General features: G+C 41.5%; 2 protein-coding genes across 2 annotated transcripts; one reads left to right on the forward strand and one right to left on the reverse strand.

Annotated features, from left to right (window-relative positions):
• Positions 1-1,277: 1,277 nt before the first annotated feature.
• On the forward strand, positions 1,278-5,966 carry LOC116677810 (B-cell receptor CD22; the record flags this gene model as incomplete). The annotated part of the gene is made up of 7 exons (XM_032508061.1): positions 1,278-1,375; positions 2,179-2,535; positions 2,655-2,867; positions 4,338-4,592; positions 5,243-5,491; positions 5,716-5,803; positions 5,924-5,966. Coding segments are annotated over exons 1-7 (1,272 nt in total), but the record flags the coding sequence as incomplete, so codon positions are not given.
• Positions 5,967-11,474: 5,508 nt separating this feature from the next.
• LOC116677811 (rho-related GTP-binding protein RhoU) lies at positions 11,475-15,838 on the reverse strand. Its single transcript, XM_032508062.1, has 4 exons — positions 14,833-15,838; positions 14,570-14,628; positions 14,389-14,418; positions 11,475-13,404 (listed from the first exon to the last, which is right to left on the reverse strand). Exons 1-4 carry the CDS (start codon positions 15,101-15,103, stop codon positions 12,916-12,918), a joined length of 849 nt encoding a protein of 282 aa, XP_032363953.1. The 5' UTR covers positions 15,104-15,838; the 3' UTR covers positions 11,475-12,915.
• Positions 15,839-17,710: the final 1,872 nt, after the last annotated feature.

The following is a 17,710-nucleotide window of genomic DNA, read 5'->3' on the forward strand; positions in this document are numbered from 1 at the left end:
ATACATGTATAAATCAGCTTTAATACACGTTGTGTAAACATAGATAAGTGTTAACACTCAATAGAGCCAGGTTGTTCTCCGAACACCAAGCTGCCAAGTTCAGGACTTCCTCTCTGTAGGCTGCCTCGTCTCCCTTTGAGATGAGTCCGACCGCTGGGGTGTCGTCAGCAAACTTGACGATGAGGTTGTTGTTGTGGGTCGGACTGCAGTCGTGGGTGTAGAGACAGTACAGGAGGGGGCTCAGCACGCAGCCCTGTGGGGAGCCAGTACTCAACATACGAGTGGAGGAGAGGCGGGGGCCCAGTCTCACCGTCTGCGGCCGATTGGTGAGAAAGTCCTTTACCCATCACAAGTGAGAGGGGGGAGGCCTAGAGTGACTAGTTTGGATATGAGAATGTCCGGGATGATTGTGTTAAAAGCGGAGCTGTAATGCATTTTGGCCCCACACAGCTGTTGGGACCCCACAAGTACACTGAACTCTCTGTTTTTGGACCCCACAAACATGGTTAAAAAAGATCACACACACAGATGCACACACAAACACATACACTCACACTCAACATGTCCATGTTTGGTTAACACTAACAGACACAAGGGTTTTTCACACCTCAGTGTTCTGCATGTCTCTGCAAAGAGAAGCAACCTGACCGCAGAGAGACCAGAGAAGAGACAAACCAAGAAAAAACAATCACGCCATTTTCCATTCCCCCTCTTATGATTAATACTCTGCGCTTCATCCTGCTCAATGTAACTGCCTCAAAGGTCAAAGGTCAAATACATTCCAGGTCTATCATTACACCTGCAGACTGTGTGACGTATTCCCCTTTTACGTTAATAGTTAGTAAAACAACATACGTTTGTTGCATGGTGGGTATGTACTGGCACGTGAGTCATTGTGCATATTAATAAACAAAAGAGGAAGGAAATGTAGTCTTTAATAGCCTGATATCCGTCTAATGCTCACTGACAGCAGAGGAGAGGCATCTTTGAAGACGACGTCCATCTTCACTGTAAGTACAAACACTTTATTGATTAGTTCATTGATACTGAATAACTCCTGTGTACGTTATTTTGTCTGCTGACATGTTTTATTGTGTCACAGGTACTCTACAGTCACATTAATTCATAAAAGAACAATTTTGGGAAAATGTGGTATTAAAAGGGCATGTGAAAATGAGGGGATCGGAGTTGTTAGAAAGGCAAACTTCCCCGAAAAGCTAGAAATAGAAGTTTTGTGTAAGAATGTGCATTTTTATTTTAATCAGCTCGAGATTGTTTTGTTTGAGATTGTTCTCTGACGTCCTGCAGATGAGAGGAGCAGCTGTGAGTTTAACTGCAGCGAGGGGATTGGTTTTCTTCCTACTCTCTGTTCCAGGTGCTGTGTATCATTCATTTACACATCCTACATTTACACTGTAGGGCATTTGGGACACTTATTCAGAATGTTTTTAAAAGTTATAAGAAAAACTGAATTCCTAAATCATTGACTTTTCTAGATTTCATTTGTGATGTGATGCAAACCAGTAAATCTTGCATCTTGTTGTAGGTAATGATGTGTTTCAGACTTATAAATTACACATACCACCCCCATCCTTTTTCCTGAACATTTAAGGGTTGTGTATCATTGCACAGTAACGGTAGTGCTGCTTTTTAATTTAACTGTATAACTGGAGCTGTAGGTCAATTATATAAATGTATGCACTTTTTTAAGCGACGTATGTACTGTAAAGAGTTAAAAAATACAAAACAAACATCCCCATCATTTTCTTTCTTGCAGAAGGTGTGAGGTTTCACATACACAGCATGTCTCCATCTCAATTCTTTTAAAACTGCGTTAAGATTCACACCTTCAACGTATTGCTTATTGCTAAGCAACACTTTGGACTTCTCCGTCTCTGTGTTCACTGTGGCTTAATGCAGATACAACCTAATTAAAAAGTCAGACATGCTCATGCACTTTTAAACACATAGTATTATTAACATAAGATTCTATATGAAATAAATAGTTCCCCAAAATGCTGATGAAAGACATCTTTGTCTCATGAACATGCAGTGAGCCGTTCTACAGCCATGTAGCTTTGGTCAAAGCAAGTTTTCATATTGGAGAACCTCAATAACATTGAATGCTTATTTTTATGTTCTGAGTCTGACTGTGTTTCACTGTGCTCTGTGTTGCAGTGATACAGGCCCAGAGTGAATGGGGGGTGACTTACCCTTCCACTCCGATCTGTGCCTTCAAGGGATCAACCGTGGACATAACGTGCACCTACACATACCCACCCAGAATAAGTGATAAAACTACAGAAGTTCAAGAACAATTTTGGTTCACTAAAGTGGAAAATCTGAATCTTGTGGATCTGAAGAAGGACCCAGACTACACAGGTCGTGTGCAGTACCACTGTGATGAGAAGAGCTGCACTCTGAGAATCTCAGACCTGAGAGAGAGCGACTCGGCTGTGTACAAGTTCAGGTTCATAACAAACCAAGAAGGTGGAAGATATACTGGTCAACCTGGAGTCACTTTGTCTGTTACTGGTAATATTTTACTGGATTGTTTGTTTCTAATTGTTTTCCTGTGAATCTTTTGGGTGTCTATTTGCCTGTATGTACTTTAATGGTTTAGTTTGAAAAGACATTTCTTCTCTCTTTTCCAGACCTCCAGGTGCAGGTGACAAGGTCGTCGACCCAGGCAGAGCTGGGGTGTCACAGCAGCTGTGATGTAGCTGCTAATCCTTCCTATGTCTGGTACAATGATGGACAGAAAATGGACGGAGAAACGTCTTCTTCTCTCAGCGTCTCTGTTGAAGACAACAACAGCTATTCCTGTGCTGTTACAGGATATGAAGATCACCGCTCTCCTCCAGTGTGTGAGTTTACTCCAGCAAACCTAGAAGACAGTAGATGGTTTTTTTTGTGACAAATTCAAAACTTTCTGTATAATGCTTACTTTGATACTTTTTATTGAGTGGGGAAATTCCAATGTTTTCACTCTGTTGTCTGAACACACTTCACACAGTTCTGAAATGTGTACTGAATGATACAGTACATGTTGTGGGTTGGGGTTTTGGTCGGGATTATTCTTCCCTTTTGGCCTCCTTGTGTTTGTGTCCCCATTTTCTCCCCCGGTCTTGTGTTGTCGGTCCTGTCTTGTGTTCCCCCCAGTGTCTGTATAGTCTGTTTCCTGTTTTACTTTGAAGTCTGTTTTTTGTCTCGTCTTGCATGTAGTTTACTTCCTGTATCTTCCCGCTCCTGTGATTACTGTTGGAGCTAAATCCTGCTCCATTCTCAGGGTTCATTCAAATAGTGGTCAAAATCTCAGATGTTGATGTGTGAATCCATTTTATTGCATAGGATATCCTGAGACAAAGTTACCTGGATCAAGCTCGCAGCTCTCCCCTTCCTTTGTCTGCCTCTCTGGATCTTGGACCCCTGGTCTTATTCACAAAGGCTGGGGTCTCTTGGCCACAGTTGTGTATGTGTGCTTATTCGTTATCTTTCAGTTGGAATGTGACTGAAAGTTTATGACTCTCAGTTCAGGAAAAGATCAGTGGGCTGTAAAAGTGGGACTGAAACCAGACTCAGGAAGCATCCCTAACAATCAATTCTGCTTCTAACACATGTAGGAGAGCTGGATTATAACAAAATATACCAGAACATCTTACATTATAAAATAGAAGTATTGCAAAACAACTTAATACAACAAACTATATACTTATAACAACAAACTTACTGCATGACCAATATGTCCTCTATTATGCTGAAATAATGCTTTTACCTTTTAGCTTAAATGTGTAATGCAAATCACACAATGTTTAAGCACATATAAAATTTTAAATCCCAACATTACCTAGTTGCCTTGTGCATTTAATGTCTGTGCGTCCCTTGTGCTTTGTCAGATCCTTCTAGCTTGCCTTTCTTTCGCCAGTTTGCTTGCCTGTCGTCCTGTCTGCTTCCCCAGCCCTTGTGATCCGGTCTGTGTTCCAGCAATTCCCCCGTGAGTGTTCCTTTGTTTCCCTGTTTGGATTTTTGCCCTTCCCACGTGCCTTTGTTGGGATTTCTGTTGGACCTCTCCCATTTTGCTCCTATGTTTGCTGGACTGTCTGACAATAAATTCCTTTGTTGAGTTTTCTACTACTCTGCGATTGGGTCCTCCTTCCTCACCACAACAGTAAGTGCACAAATGGAGTTGTCACAGTGAGGGGAGGGGCAGTTGGGGGGGTGGGGGGGTGGATGGACAACATCCTAGTGGTGGTCGTAGATTGCTTGTCTCATACACACACACCATTATACCACATTTTCTTATTAAAGGTAACTTATTTTTATGTTATCGTCTCCAGATGCTCCAAAGGTTGTCTCCCTGTCTCTGACTCCCCCTGGGGAAGTCAGGGAGAACAGTAGAGTGACTCTGACCTGTGGCAGTGATGCTAACCCAGCAGCTACTTATACCTGGTACAAGAATGGTTCTCCTCTAAATGGAAATGCACAGCTCGTCTTCAGCTCCATCCTGTCCTCTGACTCTGGACAGTATAACTGTGCAGCTGAGAACCAGCTTGGGAAAAGGACATCTGAAACAATCTCTATTGATGTGAAATGTGAGGAAGCAGTTTTAATGTAATAAGCAACATCAATTTTTTTTAGGCTTAATTGTTGATCATACCTGCTACTGAACGTTGGCTGATAAAAAGGTCGTTTTTGTTGCTGTTGGCATCAGTTAAACAAACAGAACTTGGGGCGGCTGTGGCTCAGTGGTAGAGCGGTTGCCTGCCAATCGGAAGGTTGGTGGTTCAATCCCCGCCCCTGCAGTCATTGTCGAAGTGTCCTTGGGCAAGACACTGAACCCCGAATTGCCCCCGGTGCTGCGCATCGGAGTGTGAGTGTGTATGAATGTATATCTGATGAGCAGGTGGCACCTTGTACGGCAGCCCCGGCCACAGTGTATGAATGTGTGTGAATGGTGAATGTTTCCTGTAGATGTAAAAGCGCTTTGAGCAGTTGTTAAAACTGGAAAAGCGCTATATAAATACAGCACATTTACATAAATACAGCACATTCAACTCACATAACTGTAATTTATTATCATTTTATTCACACACACTGTAAAAAAAGAGTTAATATTTCAAAAGTGGCCGGCCAAGGTGAGTATCAGGCTATACTAACCCACCTTATGCCAAATGGAGATTTATCCAACCTTTTCTGTAGAAAATTTAAATGTTCATATTTTGTTAACTGTTTTTCCCTCCAGATGCTCCGAACCATCCCTCTGTGTCTGCTGAGATAGTGGAGGGACGTTCAGTGAATCTGACCTGTAGCAGTGATGCTAACCCAGCAGCTAACTACACCTGGTACAAGGAGAATGAAGACTCACCAAAAGCATCAGGACAGATCTTCACCATCACTGATGTTAGACCTGAACACAGTGGGAATTATTTCTGTGAAGCCCAGAACCAAATGGGACGTCAGAACTCCACCTTACCTCTGATTGTTGTAGCAGGTACGTTTTTACACTTTCACCAGCACAAACACCTGTTCACTGCACCAGACCTGATTCACATGTAGCAACCCAGAAAATTAAATTCCATGTGTGCATTTCCAGTTTTTGTGCAGCTGTGTTCGGGGAGGAACCTCCATCATGTCAGAGGTGTACGACACTGACTGACTGATTTAACAATCTGATCCTACTAATGACATGAATCATGTATTACGCTATATTCCCAGGGAATTCAACAACAATAATGAAGATCATCTGGCCGACTGTGGTGGCCCTGTTGCTGATTCCTCTGCTGCTCCTGAGTCTGCGGGCGAGGTAAAACCTGAAAAAATCCATCAGTTCAGCAGTCGCCGTTGTTTTATTTTCTTCTTCTAACTTCCTTTAGTTTCTGAGTTGTGAATTGCATCATGGTGCATTCTTTATTTGTTGTTGTAGTTTGACTCAATTCAGAAGAAAGAAGAAGAAAACTCTGCAACCCACCACTGAACCACATGAGCTTGTAGAGATAGAGGTGAGACACCCCCCCCCCCCCCCCCACACACACACACACACACACAGGGAAACCCTAGGATTAATTTAGTGATTAGGTTTTGCAAGGAAAAGGGAAGTAGGTGGTTATACAGGAGACAAAGAGAACCAGAGGAGAAAGGAGAAGGACCTGAGTGGTTGGAAAGTAGAGAGAAGAATACTGAACTAAACTGTGGGACCAACTGGTGGGACCTGGACTGGCTGGTTACCCCCTGTGGACCCGACTGTTGTGGATGAGGACTCGCTTGTGGAATAGCTGTGGATAGAAGAGGACGAGAATGGATTGAATTCCCTCCCACACTGTAAATTATCCTGAATAAGCTATACTCCTGGCGCCGGCTTTTGTCATTGAACTGGTGACATGGAAACCACAAAATATATATATATTTATATATATATATATATATATATATATATATATATATATATATATACTATATATATTAATAACTGAATTGCTAAAGCTAACATGGCTTAAATCGGTAAAAGTTGTTGAAAAACTTGAAATGCTAAAGCTAAACTGTAGAAAAAGCATAAATCAGTAAAAGTTGTAGAAAAACTCATAATACTAAAGCTAAACTGTGGAAAAAGCCTAAATCAGTAAGAAGATGTTGAAGTTTTGATAAGAGTGGAAAAAAGTAGGAATAGTTTCAATTAAGTTTAATAACACTGCTAATGTAAAAAGAGTTGTAGAAAAAAATGAAATGCTAAAGATAAATTTGAGAAATAACATAATACTCCTGGTGCGGGCTTTTGTCATTGAACTGGTGACATGGAAACCACAATATACATATATATATATATATATGTATATATATATATATTTATATACATATATATATATATAAATATATATATGTATATATATATATATATATATATATATATGGTTACAATAACTTGGTTTATAAATGCTCTACAAGATGAAGAAGTTGTAAAGTGAATTATCAGCAACTAATTTCCATTTAAACATGATAAAAACATGTTTGTGATAAACCCTTAATATATACAGTTATCATGAACCAGGTCCTCATGTTGTCGTCTCTCCCCATCAGTCAGACTCTCTTCCTGATTATGAGAACATCTCAGACCCTGCAGCAAAGCCAAAAGACCCTGAGGAGGAGGGAGACCTGGTAGGAAGTCCAGCGCGCACACACACACACACACACACACACACACACACACACACACACAAAAATGCTGTTTTTTTTTAGTTATACATTTGTCTGTACATGTTTATTTTATTTCTACTATGGCTTTACATTTTTATTAGAATTTAGTCTTTTCATTTGACATTGCTTAATACCTTTTTGATACAAATGGATTCATGTAATTAATATGAATCCATCCTAATGTTGTGTTCATGTTTATTTAACTGTTTATTGTGTTCTGTCTGAATATTTGGACAGTGTATTTTGATACTTTGGTACCACTGCTCCATATATACAGCATGTAGGAGCCAGCTTTTGCTCTGATTACTGCTTTGCACACTCTTGGCATTCTCTTGATGAGCTTCAAGAGGTAGTCACCTGAAATGGTTTCCCAGCAGTCTTGAAGGAGTTCCCAGAATGCTCGGCACTTGTCGGCCCTTTTGCCTTCACTCTGCGGTCCAGCTCTCCCCAAACCATCTCGATTGGGTTCAGATTCAGCTACTGTGGAGGCGCAGCACTCCATCACTCTCTTTCTTAGTCAAATAGCCCTTACACAGCTCGGAGGTGGTAATGATGGTCCAACTAAACGCAAACCAGATGGGATGTCGCATGTCGCTGCATTATGCTGTGGTAGCCATGCTGGTTCAGTATGCCTTCAATTTGGAATAAATCCCCAACATTGTCACCAGCAAAGCACCCCCACACCATCACACCTCCTCCCCCATACTTGACTGTGGGAACCAGGCATGTAGAATCCATCCGGTCACCTTTTCTCCGTCGCACAAAGACACGGTTATTGGAACCAAAGATCTCATCAGACCAAAGCACAGATTTCCACGGGTGTAATGTCCATTCCTTGTGTTTCTTGGCCCAAATAAATCTGTTCTGCTTGTTGCCTCTCCTTAGCAGTGGTTTCCTAGCTGCTGCTTGACCATGAAGGCCTGATTCGCGCAGTCTCCTCTTATCAGTTGTTCTAGAGATGTTTCTGCTGCTAGAAGTCTGTGTGGTATTCATCTGGTCTCTAATCTGAGCTGCTGTTAACTTGCGATTTCTAAAGCCGGTGACTCAGATGAACTTATCCTCAGCAGCAGAGGTGACTCTTGGTCTTCCTTTCCTGGGGCGGTCCTCACGTGAGCCAGTTTTGTTGTAGCGCTTGATGGTTTTTGCGATTGCACTTGGGGACGCATTAAAAGTTTTTGTAATTTTCCGGACTGACTGACCTTCATTTCTTAAAGTAATGATGGCCACTCGTTTCTCTTTACTTAGCTGATTGGTTGATTGGTTCTCTAACAGTCGTCCAATAGGGCTGTCAGCTGTGCAACAACCTGACTTCTGCACGACACAACTGATAGTCCCATTATGGTACCATCAGGTACAGATGGGTACAGTATATATATATATATATATATATATATATATATATATATATATATATATATATATAAACATATCTCATGATGAATGCTCTACAAGGTGAAGAAGGTATTTCAGAATTTCTGAAAATGTTAGGAATTATTAGCAAATAATTTAAATTTAAACGTGATAAAAAAATTGTTTCTGATAAACTAATATATGCAGTTATCATGAACGAGGTCCTCATTTTGTCGTTTCTCCCCATCAGTCAGACTCTATTCCTGATTATGAGAACGTCTTAGACCCTTTAGCACCGGCAGAAGACCCAGAGGAGGAGGAAGACCTGGTATATACATATATGTACACACATACATATATACACACATATATATACATACACTGTATATATACACATACACACATATAAAGTATATATACATATATACATACACACATAAATACTGTACATATAAAGTATACACATATGTACATATATATATATTCATATCCACACATATATATACATACAGACATATATATACATAGACCCACATATATATATACACATATACTGTACATATGTGTATACTGTATATATGCATGTATACACATATATGTGTGTGTATATATACATACATATCTCATGAATGCTCTAGAAGGTGGAGATGGTGTTTAGTGAATTATTGTAAAATAATTTACATTTAAACAAAAATGTTTCTGTTAAACTCTTAATATATGCAGTTATCATGAACGAGGTCCTCATTTTGTCGTCTGCCCCCATCAGTCAGACTCTTGTCCTGATTATGAGAACATCTCAGACCCTGCAGCACAGGCAAAAGACCCATAGGAGCAGGAAGACCTGGTGTGAAGTCCAGTCAGGTTAGAGCCTCCTGCATCCAATAAAACAGGCCCACTTCAGATTTACAGTCACAGTTCCATCTGTAACTTTACACCAGTTTCATGTGATCTTCTGCAGATGCAGTTGGACCAGAGGCGGGACTCACCTGATGTTTGGGTTTCTTCACATGCAGTTAAGAGAGAGAGAGAGAGAGAGAGACTCCCATGGAGGAAAACAAAAAGAAATCTTTACCTCCAAACATTTTAATTCTCAGATTTTTTTTTAGAAGTATCATGTAGCAGAAGATTTGAGAAGAATGCAGCTTTATTTGTACCTGTGCAGGTACATAACATAACTGGACTCAGTTCAGGATTTGACTTGGTATGCAAAGTGATATTTTATGTAGTAAATTACTTTTAAGAAATATAGTTCACCCTGTAACATCCCACCTGTCCTGGCAGAGAAAGCCAGTAAAGTCCAACTCTTCCACAGCATGTACAGTTTATTATTACACAAAGCATAATCTCCTTGGCTAGTTGTGTCATTTCTATGTATTGGATGTATTATTTGTTGTTGTTGAACATCATGCCAGTTCCTCTCACTGCTGCAGAGGGCGATAGTGTGCAGGTGCAAGCTTTTGATTTCAGCTTTAAACTCTTTTTGTGTTCATTCTTCAGAATTATGTTTTTATTGATCAGTGATGAGTGTAAATAAAATGTAAATCAGTTGGTATGCTCTGACGTATTTCTCACTTGCCCAATGTTGTCCATCTGTAAAACTTGTCCCAGTGTAATTAACTTCTTCTCTGGTGAACAACCTAAAACAGCAACCGCCTGATGGAGTAAAACGGACTCTGTCCTTCTACTGCAGCTCGACACTTCAAGGAAAGAGCTAATTACATTCTAGATGTCCACTTGGTTTGTCAAACTCAAACAACTATAGTCTCAAATTACTTAATTCATGGCTAGAACAAACAGGTGGAATTATTGCAGAAACCAAAAACCTTTTTTTATACATGTATATGTGGGCAGCTGACTATTGTTTTACGATACAGATTTAATACTTTATGACTTTTATAGTTTTTTTATAGCTACAGAGAGAGACATCTCACTTCTGTTCCATCTTTGTTGTGAGTCACACATGCTCAGTACCTAGCTAAGGACTACTAGCCAGTCAGAAGCAGAGTATGAGGGTCCTGACAGTACCTAGGTAAGGACTACTAGCCAGTCAGAAGCAGAGTATGAGGCCCTGACAGTACCTAGGTAAGGACTACTAGCCAGTCAGAAGCAGAGTATGAGGGCCCTGACAGTACCTAGGTAAGGACTACTAGCCAGTCAGAAGCAGAGTATAAGGACCCTGACAGTACCTAGGTAAGGACTACTAGCCAGTCAGAAGCAGAGTATGAGGGCCCTGACAGTACCTAGGTAAGGACTACTAGCCAGTCAGAAGCAGAGTATAAAGACCCTGACAGTACCTAGGTAAGGACTACTAGCCAGTCAGAAGCAGAGTATGAAGGCCCTGACAGTACCTAGGTAAGGACTACTAGCCATTCAGAAGCAGAGTATGAGGGTCCTGACAGTACCTAGGTACGGACTACTAGCCAGTCAGAAGCAGAGTATGAGGGCCCTGACAGTACCTAGGTAAGGACTACTAGCCAGTCAGAAGCAGAGTATGAGGGCCCTGATAGTACCTAGGTAAGGACTACTAGCCAGTCAGAAGCAGAGTATGAGGGCCCTGACAGTACCTAGGTAAGGACTACTAGCCAGTCAGAAGCAGAGTATGAGGGTGTGCTACGCTAGCAGCTAGCTGAGCATTATACCATATATAACACAATTAAGAAAAGGGGGGGAAGCCAAACAGCATATTATGAGAACTGGGACAAAAATCCAGCCCTGGCACTGTAGCCACATTATTATTATTATTATTAATATAACATAGTGAAATCGATATAAAGTGCAAGCGATAAAAGCCCATCCTATGCGCTGTTTGCCTGTAAAGACAATTTATTTGTTTTTGTTTTTTTTGTTTTTTTATTGAAATGGCTCAGATTTAAGGCCAAAACATATTTTTTGAAATATTGTGAGTTGCAGTACTTTGAACGAGATGTCCTGTTTCATCCTCACGGATTCTTTTATTTTAGTATTACCACTTTTTTGTATTCCTAACAGCAAAGGGCCTAACTTTTTTTTGTGGGGGGGGGGAGATCTCCATAATTTAAATTTTGGTCCTCAAACACTACAGTTTCTGCATTCTGGTGAATTTTTCTGCAACAATTTGTGCGTTTTCTGCGTCAAATAAGTCTGTAAAGGTCTTTATTTTTGTAAAGGAAATTCTAATAGGTTTTTGGGGTGGGGTGCACTGGCCAGTTGTTATCAATGTGGCCTTGCCCCCCCCCTTTTTTAGGGAACAGACTTCAGTAAGTAACGCAAGGCATTACATTTTAGGGTTAAAGTTAGCATAAGGGTTGGGGCTAGACATGTAGTCCATGTAAGGAGTCCCCTGAATTTGTGTGTGTGTGTGTGTGTGTGTGAAGACATTTGTCCCCTCAGCTCATAATTAAATGAGCTATAAATACATTTTCCTTGCACGTAAGAGCTAGATAAATTGAGGGTTGACTCTCCTTCCCTTTTGAAGGTGTGAGGCGTCCGCAGGGAGGGAATCAGGCTCCATATGCTGCTTTAATCCAGCAGGTGCTCCTGTCTGCTCCCATTAGAGACGAGCAGCGACTCTGAATCACGGAGGAAAGACGAGCACAGCGGTGATGCTCTGCTTAGCCAGAGATTACAGGAAAATCACCCAGGACACAGACTCTGTCCGACTGCCCGACTCCAAAACTGCATCAGAGGTAAGGACGCATTTTCATGCACGCAGGTCTATCTAGGTCTGGTCGGACTGGGTCAGTAGTTGATTGAGGCTCTGATCCTGATCTGATGAGACAATCAATGACGCTTGATCCCATTAACTCTCCATTAACTCTCCAACATGTCCTGTTTTTGCCTGGTGAAGGATAAAGAGACAGAGGATGTAGGATTGAAGCACTGTTTGAAGTGTTTGCATTTGATGAACAGCTGACTTCTTACCCACAGTGTCAGGTTCAATGCTGGTCAATGAGCCAGCAACACTGTCTCTACAGCACCGGTTATCTGGTTCCACTTTATTCCACTTAGTTAGTATTATCCATCATTCCCATTCTCACATCTCACTTATTTTTTTCTATTTATTCATCATTCTCATTTCCTATTTCAGAACTGTTCATAATGTTCATACTGTTCATGTTGTAATATAATAACATAATACTATTTATCCCAGTATCCTTTGCACTATAGTCCACATTTAAACAATTTTATTGCTCTCTTCATTGCACTCATGCCTCTATATTGTTTCTGTTTAGAGTGTGTATATATTGTGTAAACATTAGTGTGTATATTTTTGTTTTGGTTGTTTTTGTGCGTAAACACAGTGTGAGTAACAATGCTCTGGGGATTTGAGCAGCCACGTCGTGGTAATCTGAGTATTGGCAAACATGATCTGACCCAGGTTTGTAATTATGCAGGAGTTCACTTCAAGTCACAGCTCTGGTCTCCCATCAGACAGGTGATCTTCCTCCACCAGGTCTCCGAGAGGCTCTTGAACTTATCGGGCGTCTTCTTCCTCAGAGTCTGCCTCTGCTGCTGGACACTACAGCTGTCTGTCTGTTGGACGCAGGCCAAGATGGCTGAGTCAAAAGTGTCCTTCAGGTTCTTCTGGGTCAGAGCAGAGCACTCTGCAAAGCTCACCACCCCGAGCTCCTGGGCGAGCTGCTGGCCCTCCTCGGTGCCCACCGGCCGCTCCTGGTTCTGCGCGAGCTGAATCAGCACCTGGACGTCCTCCCTCAGGTCCAGCTGGGTGCCGACGAGGACCAGGGGCGAGGTGGGGCAGTGCCGACGGATCTCAGGAACCCACTTCTCCATCAGGCTGCGGAAAGAGCAGGGGCGCACCACGCTGTAGCAGAGGAGGAAGACGTCGGCGTTCCTGTAGCACAGAGGACGGAGACGCTCCAGCTCGTCCTCCGGAAGCAGAGAGGCCAGATGAGAATATAAACTTACAGGACAAGACTTCTTCAGTTATTATTATATTATATTATATATTCTATTCTATTATTCTATGACTGATTGTCAACAAAACCCACAAAAAGAGCAAAAACAACAATGCGTCTCACAGTGCTTACTGAACTAATCTGTTGGTTAGGTATCATCTTTAAAAGTGTCTCAGGAATTTCACAGCAGCTTGTTTGTTTTAGCTTTATTGTATAATTCTCCTTTTTTATTAATTGTGTAATCAAGACTGGAAAAGCAAACGTTTCTTTGCATGGTGTAAGATGTCTTTACTTTGCATATGACAATAAACCTCTTGAATGTTGAAATAATGTATTTGTTAGGGACTATTTTCAGCCAAACAGTCCAAATGGAGTGTTCTAGTATGTATTTGTGTCAGCAAGAGTGTGAGGGTTGGAGTTAGTATAAAGAACTGTGTGTGTGTGTGTGTGTGTGTGTGTGTGTGTGTGTGTGTGTGTGTGTGTGTGTGTGTGTGTGTGTGTGTGTTCATATTGAAGGAACATGTCAGCCAGTAAAACAGTGTGAGTCACTGCTGTGTTTTTAATGGAGCTCTATGAGACTTTCATTGTTGGTTGTTTTGGTTTTTCAAGGGATTAGTTGATAATAAGTAAATATAGAACATCATCTGCTTCATATTTTGACATCTTACTGAGTCCTCACTACTTTAACCAAAAGAGGGCGATGGAGCACAGGGTAATGGACGGGGCAAAACTTCTGAACAACAAACTTTGATTTTTCCTGCAGGGGGCGATGTAACATGTGGAGTTACAGGACTACTTGTCACTGGGGGGCAAATTAGACTAAAGGGGGTCTTAAAGGATTTCAGTCCCTGACAAAAAGCAGGCTGCTGGGGGTGGGGGCAAAAAAACAAATACACCAAGAACTGCACATGTTAAAGAGTGACAGCAAATAGTTGATTGATCAGTCATGACTTACATTGATTGGTCCATCAACCAGCCCCCATTTCTAAAGTGACAGAACAGGAATACACAGAGATATGTAGCTGAGTGGTTAGAGTGCGTGCACCTGTTACACAGCTGCTACAGGTTCAGGTATGTTAAGTGTTAGCTTGTTTCTTCAGGATAATATTTCAACTCTGAAAGAGAGTGCAGCTCACCTGTCCAGCCATGTCCCAGAGCTGCAGTCTCACTGGTTTACCGTCAACCACAACCATCACTGAGAATATAAAGAACATCAGTCTCTCTATGAGGTAGATAAAAGTGGCCATGGACATAATCTTTAGGTTTTAAAACAGACAACATGGCATCTAACCAAATCAAAGAAAAACTAATTAGACAAAAGCTTTAAATGTTAACTTCCAGGTGTGCGTAAAACCTGTGCGTAAAGCTCTAAATCAGCTACATTGATGTCAGACATTACCGGTAAAGTTGTCCAACGCTGTTGGAACATATTGAGTCGGGTATCCGTTGGTGGTGTAGCTGACAATGAGGCTGGTCTTGCCCACCGCTCCGTCTCCAACCAGGACGCAGTTCACCTTGCGCTCAGGTGCGGAACCGGACCGCCGGCGCTTCGCGGTCAGAGGGAAGTCCCGGTTCTTTAAGCGCCGAATTGGGACCAGGGGAGTGTCCACGCCGCACATCGGTTCCGACACACGACATGGCTTTTGCTTCCCGACATCCTGAGGAAGCATGGCTCTGCTTTCAGATAACCAAGGATTTGTTTTCTGCAGGTTCAGAATCGTCGGAGACTCCCCGTGCGCTCCATCTCCATGACAGCAAGCGCGTTTCTGCTGCTGTTTACGTGTGTAACAGGGCAAAAGATGAGCATAAAGAGCCTCTGTTGATATTTAGCTGTGTTTCCTGAGAACCGTGGCAGAGAGTTGACGCGCGCCGTGGCACAGCCGTCGGGTTTCTCCGCTCAGCAGGAGCTCCTGATTGGCATTCTCCCTACATCTGCTGTGGCACTGTGATTCCTAAGAGGCTTACCGAGCAGAGCACCATATGAGGCTCCAGAGATTTCCAAGTGAAATGAACTAAGCTTACTGGAAACCTTTATCCCTTAGAGTGGAAAATACAGCATGTCAAACACTTAAGCCAATTAAAAGATAGAAAAATAGGCCCTCTAAACTCTCATATTGATTGCTGATTTGTACATTTTGTTGAGTATATTTCTGCAACAACAGGGGCCAACATTTAACAAATAAGTACATTTTAATCCCTTTTAACTCACAAAAACCCATGGAGAGGGATTACATGTAGTGCAGCTGTCTACCAACCGTTTTTGTTTTTAAATAGATTATATTTAACTATAAAAATCTTTCCAGATTGAGCTCCTTGAGACAAAATCTGATCCTTCTGCCAAGTAGGCTGCATCTGACTAGGGGTAAAATAAACGAGTTACATTTCAATAATACAAATACAGAACATATTGTGGATTTTGTTTCACTTTAGGATTTTGACTCGCTGCTTCGGTCCTAAAACATCCATCCATTCAAACAGGCCCATGTTTCACCTCCACCAGGCTGGATATTGGATCATGGGTGGCTGTGATGTGGTGGACCGACGCCCCCTAGCGGTGGAATCACGACAGCTGTGGCGACTGAAGATGGAGGAGTGGATGCAACATGAATCATCAATCATATGAGAGAGAGAGAGAGAGAGAGAGAGAGAGAGAGAGAGAGAGAGAGAGAGAGAGAGAGAGAGAGAGAGAGAGAGAGAGAGCCTGGAGCTAAAAACAGATTTAAACATCAAAAGAGAGAAGAGGCTGCAGTAAACACATCTCAAGCCAACAAGAAAGGGGAAAAAAAGATTTTGGGGTTAAGTGTGTTGAAATGAATGAGTAAAGCCAACAAAATACACAGCTGCATAGTTTCTAACCCTAATGCAGCTGTTTAGTGGTCTCTGACACGTGAGGGACTGTAATAATGTGGGGGTTTTCTCTACAAATGTGACCCTTTGGACACCATAAAGAACTTTAGAAAGGTGTACACGCCTCTGGAACGGCTTTCTTCAGCCTCTCTGGACACTTCAAATCTTTGAAACAGACAGGACTCCTTGATTATTTGACAGTTAGCGACTCTTTCAGGCATCCACCATAGCATTCTGTGCAATTTGTTGGCCTTTCAGATGAGACGTTTGGAAAATTATTTTACATAACATGTCAATGTAGTATGAAGAATTTAATGTAAAATTATGCCGGTTATACAGAACTTACAGTTTTCATGTAGGAACCTCAATCAATATTAAAGTAATCGGGTTTTATTCTCTCACTGCAGACAAGGCGAGCAAAAACAAGCATAAAACTGAGAAAGCAGAGTGTGTGTGTGTGTGTGTCCTAGTGTGGGTGTGTGTGTGTGTTAAGCCATTTGTACCCTTAGTTCATAAAGAAATGTGACTTACAGGTTGCATAAGAACTAGATATAACCTTTGAAGGTGGATGATTGTGCCTCTCCTTCCATTTGAGGGTGTGAGGCATCAGCAGGGAGAGAATCTCTGTGTGTGTGTGTGTGTGTGTGTGTGTGTGGCAGAATGTGTTGCCATGCATTAAACAGCACCTAAAAAGCATCCGTGAGTGGGAGTGAAACCATTCGCACAAGCAAAGAATCAGACACCTTTTCTCTCTCTCTCTCACACACACACAAACACACACACAAACACACACACACACACACACACACACACACACACAAACACACACACACACACACACCAGCTCCACCATGTGCAGATGCCAGCGTGTCATTAAATCATTAAATCGTCCGTCTATCCAAATGTCTACCTTACCCTGCTGTTATCCAATGTAACCAGCCCATTTAGTTTGGGTTATATTTGCATCTGAGATTGAATTATTTACTAAAACAATCCCTGTTTTCCCCAGTTCTCATTCTAGACTGTTGCCTACCAAACACAACCTTTATTTCTTTTAAAGTAATAATGTAAACCATGTGACTACAAGGTACTAACAGAAGAAAAAAATGAAGATTTTTCTGAAATACGAGGGAAAAAGTCTTTGATTTATTTCCCTCTGTACTGAACCACATTGGTTCTTTTTACTTTTTTGTACCTTATTTTATTTTTGCTTACATCTAATTGATTTGTGCCATGTTTGGTTTTGTGTGTGTAATACTGTGCATACAAAAAACACAATTCTGCACATAAACTTGAAGAATTAACCCTTTAAACAGAAGCCTATTTCCCACTGTATACTTACATAGGTCTCTCTTTGACATAAAGCAATCCTAACCTGAGCATTAACCTAAAACTTATTCTAACCTTAAACCGAAAACCAAGTCTTTACA

The sequence above is a fragment of the Etheostoma spectabile genome, unplaced genomic scaffold, assembly GCF_008692095.1.
Source record: "Etheostoma spectabile isolate EspeVRDwgs_2016 unplaced genomic scaffold, UIUC_Espe_1.0 scaffold00005895, whole genome shotgun sequence".
Lineage (NCBI taxonomy): Eukaryota > Metazoa > Chordata > Actinopteri > Perciformes > Percidae > Etheostoma > Etheostoma spectabile.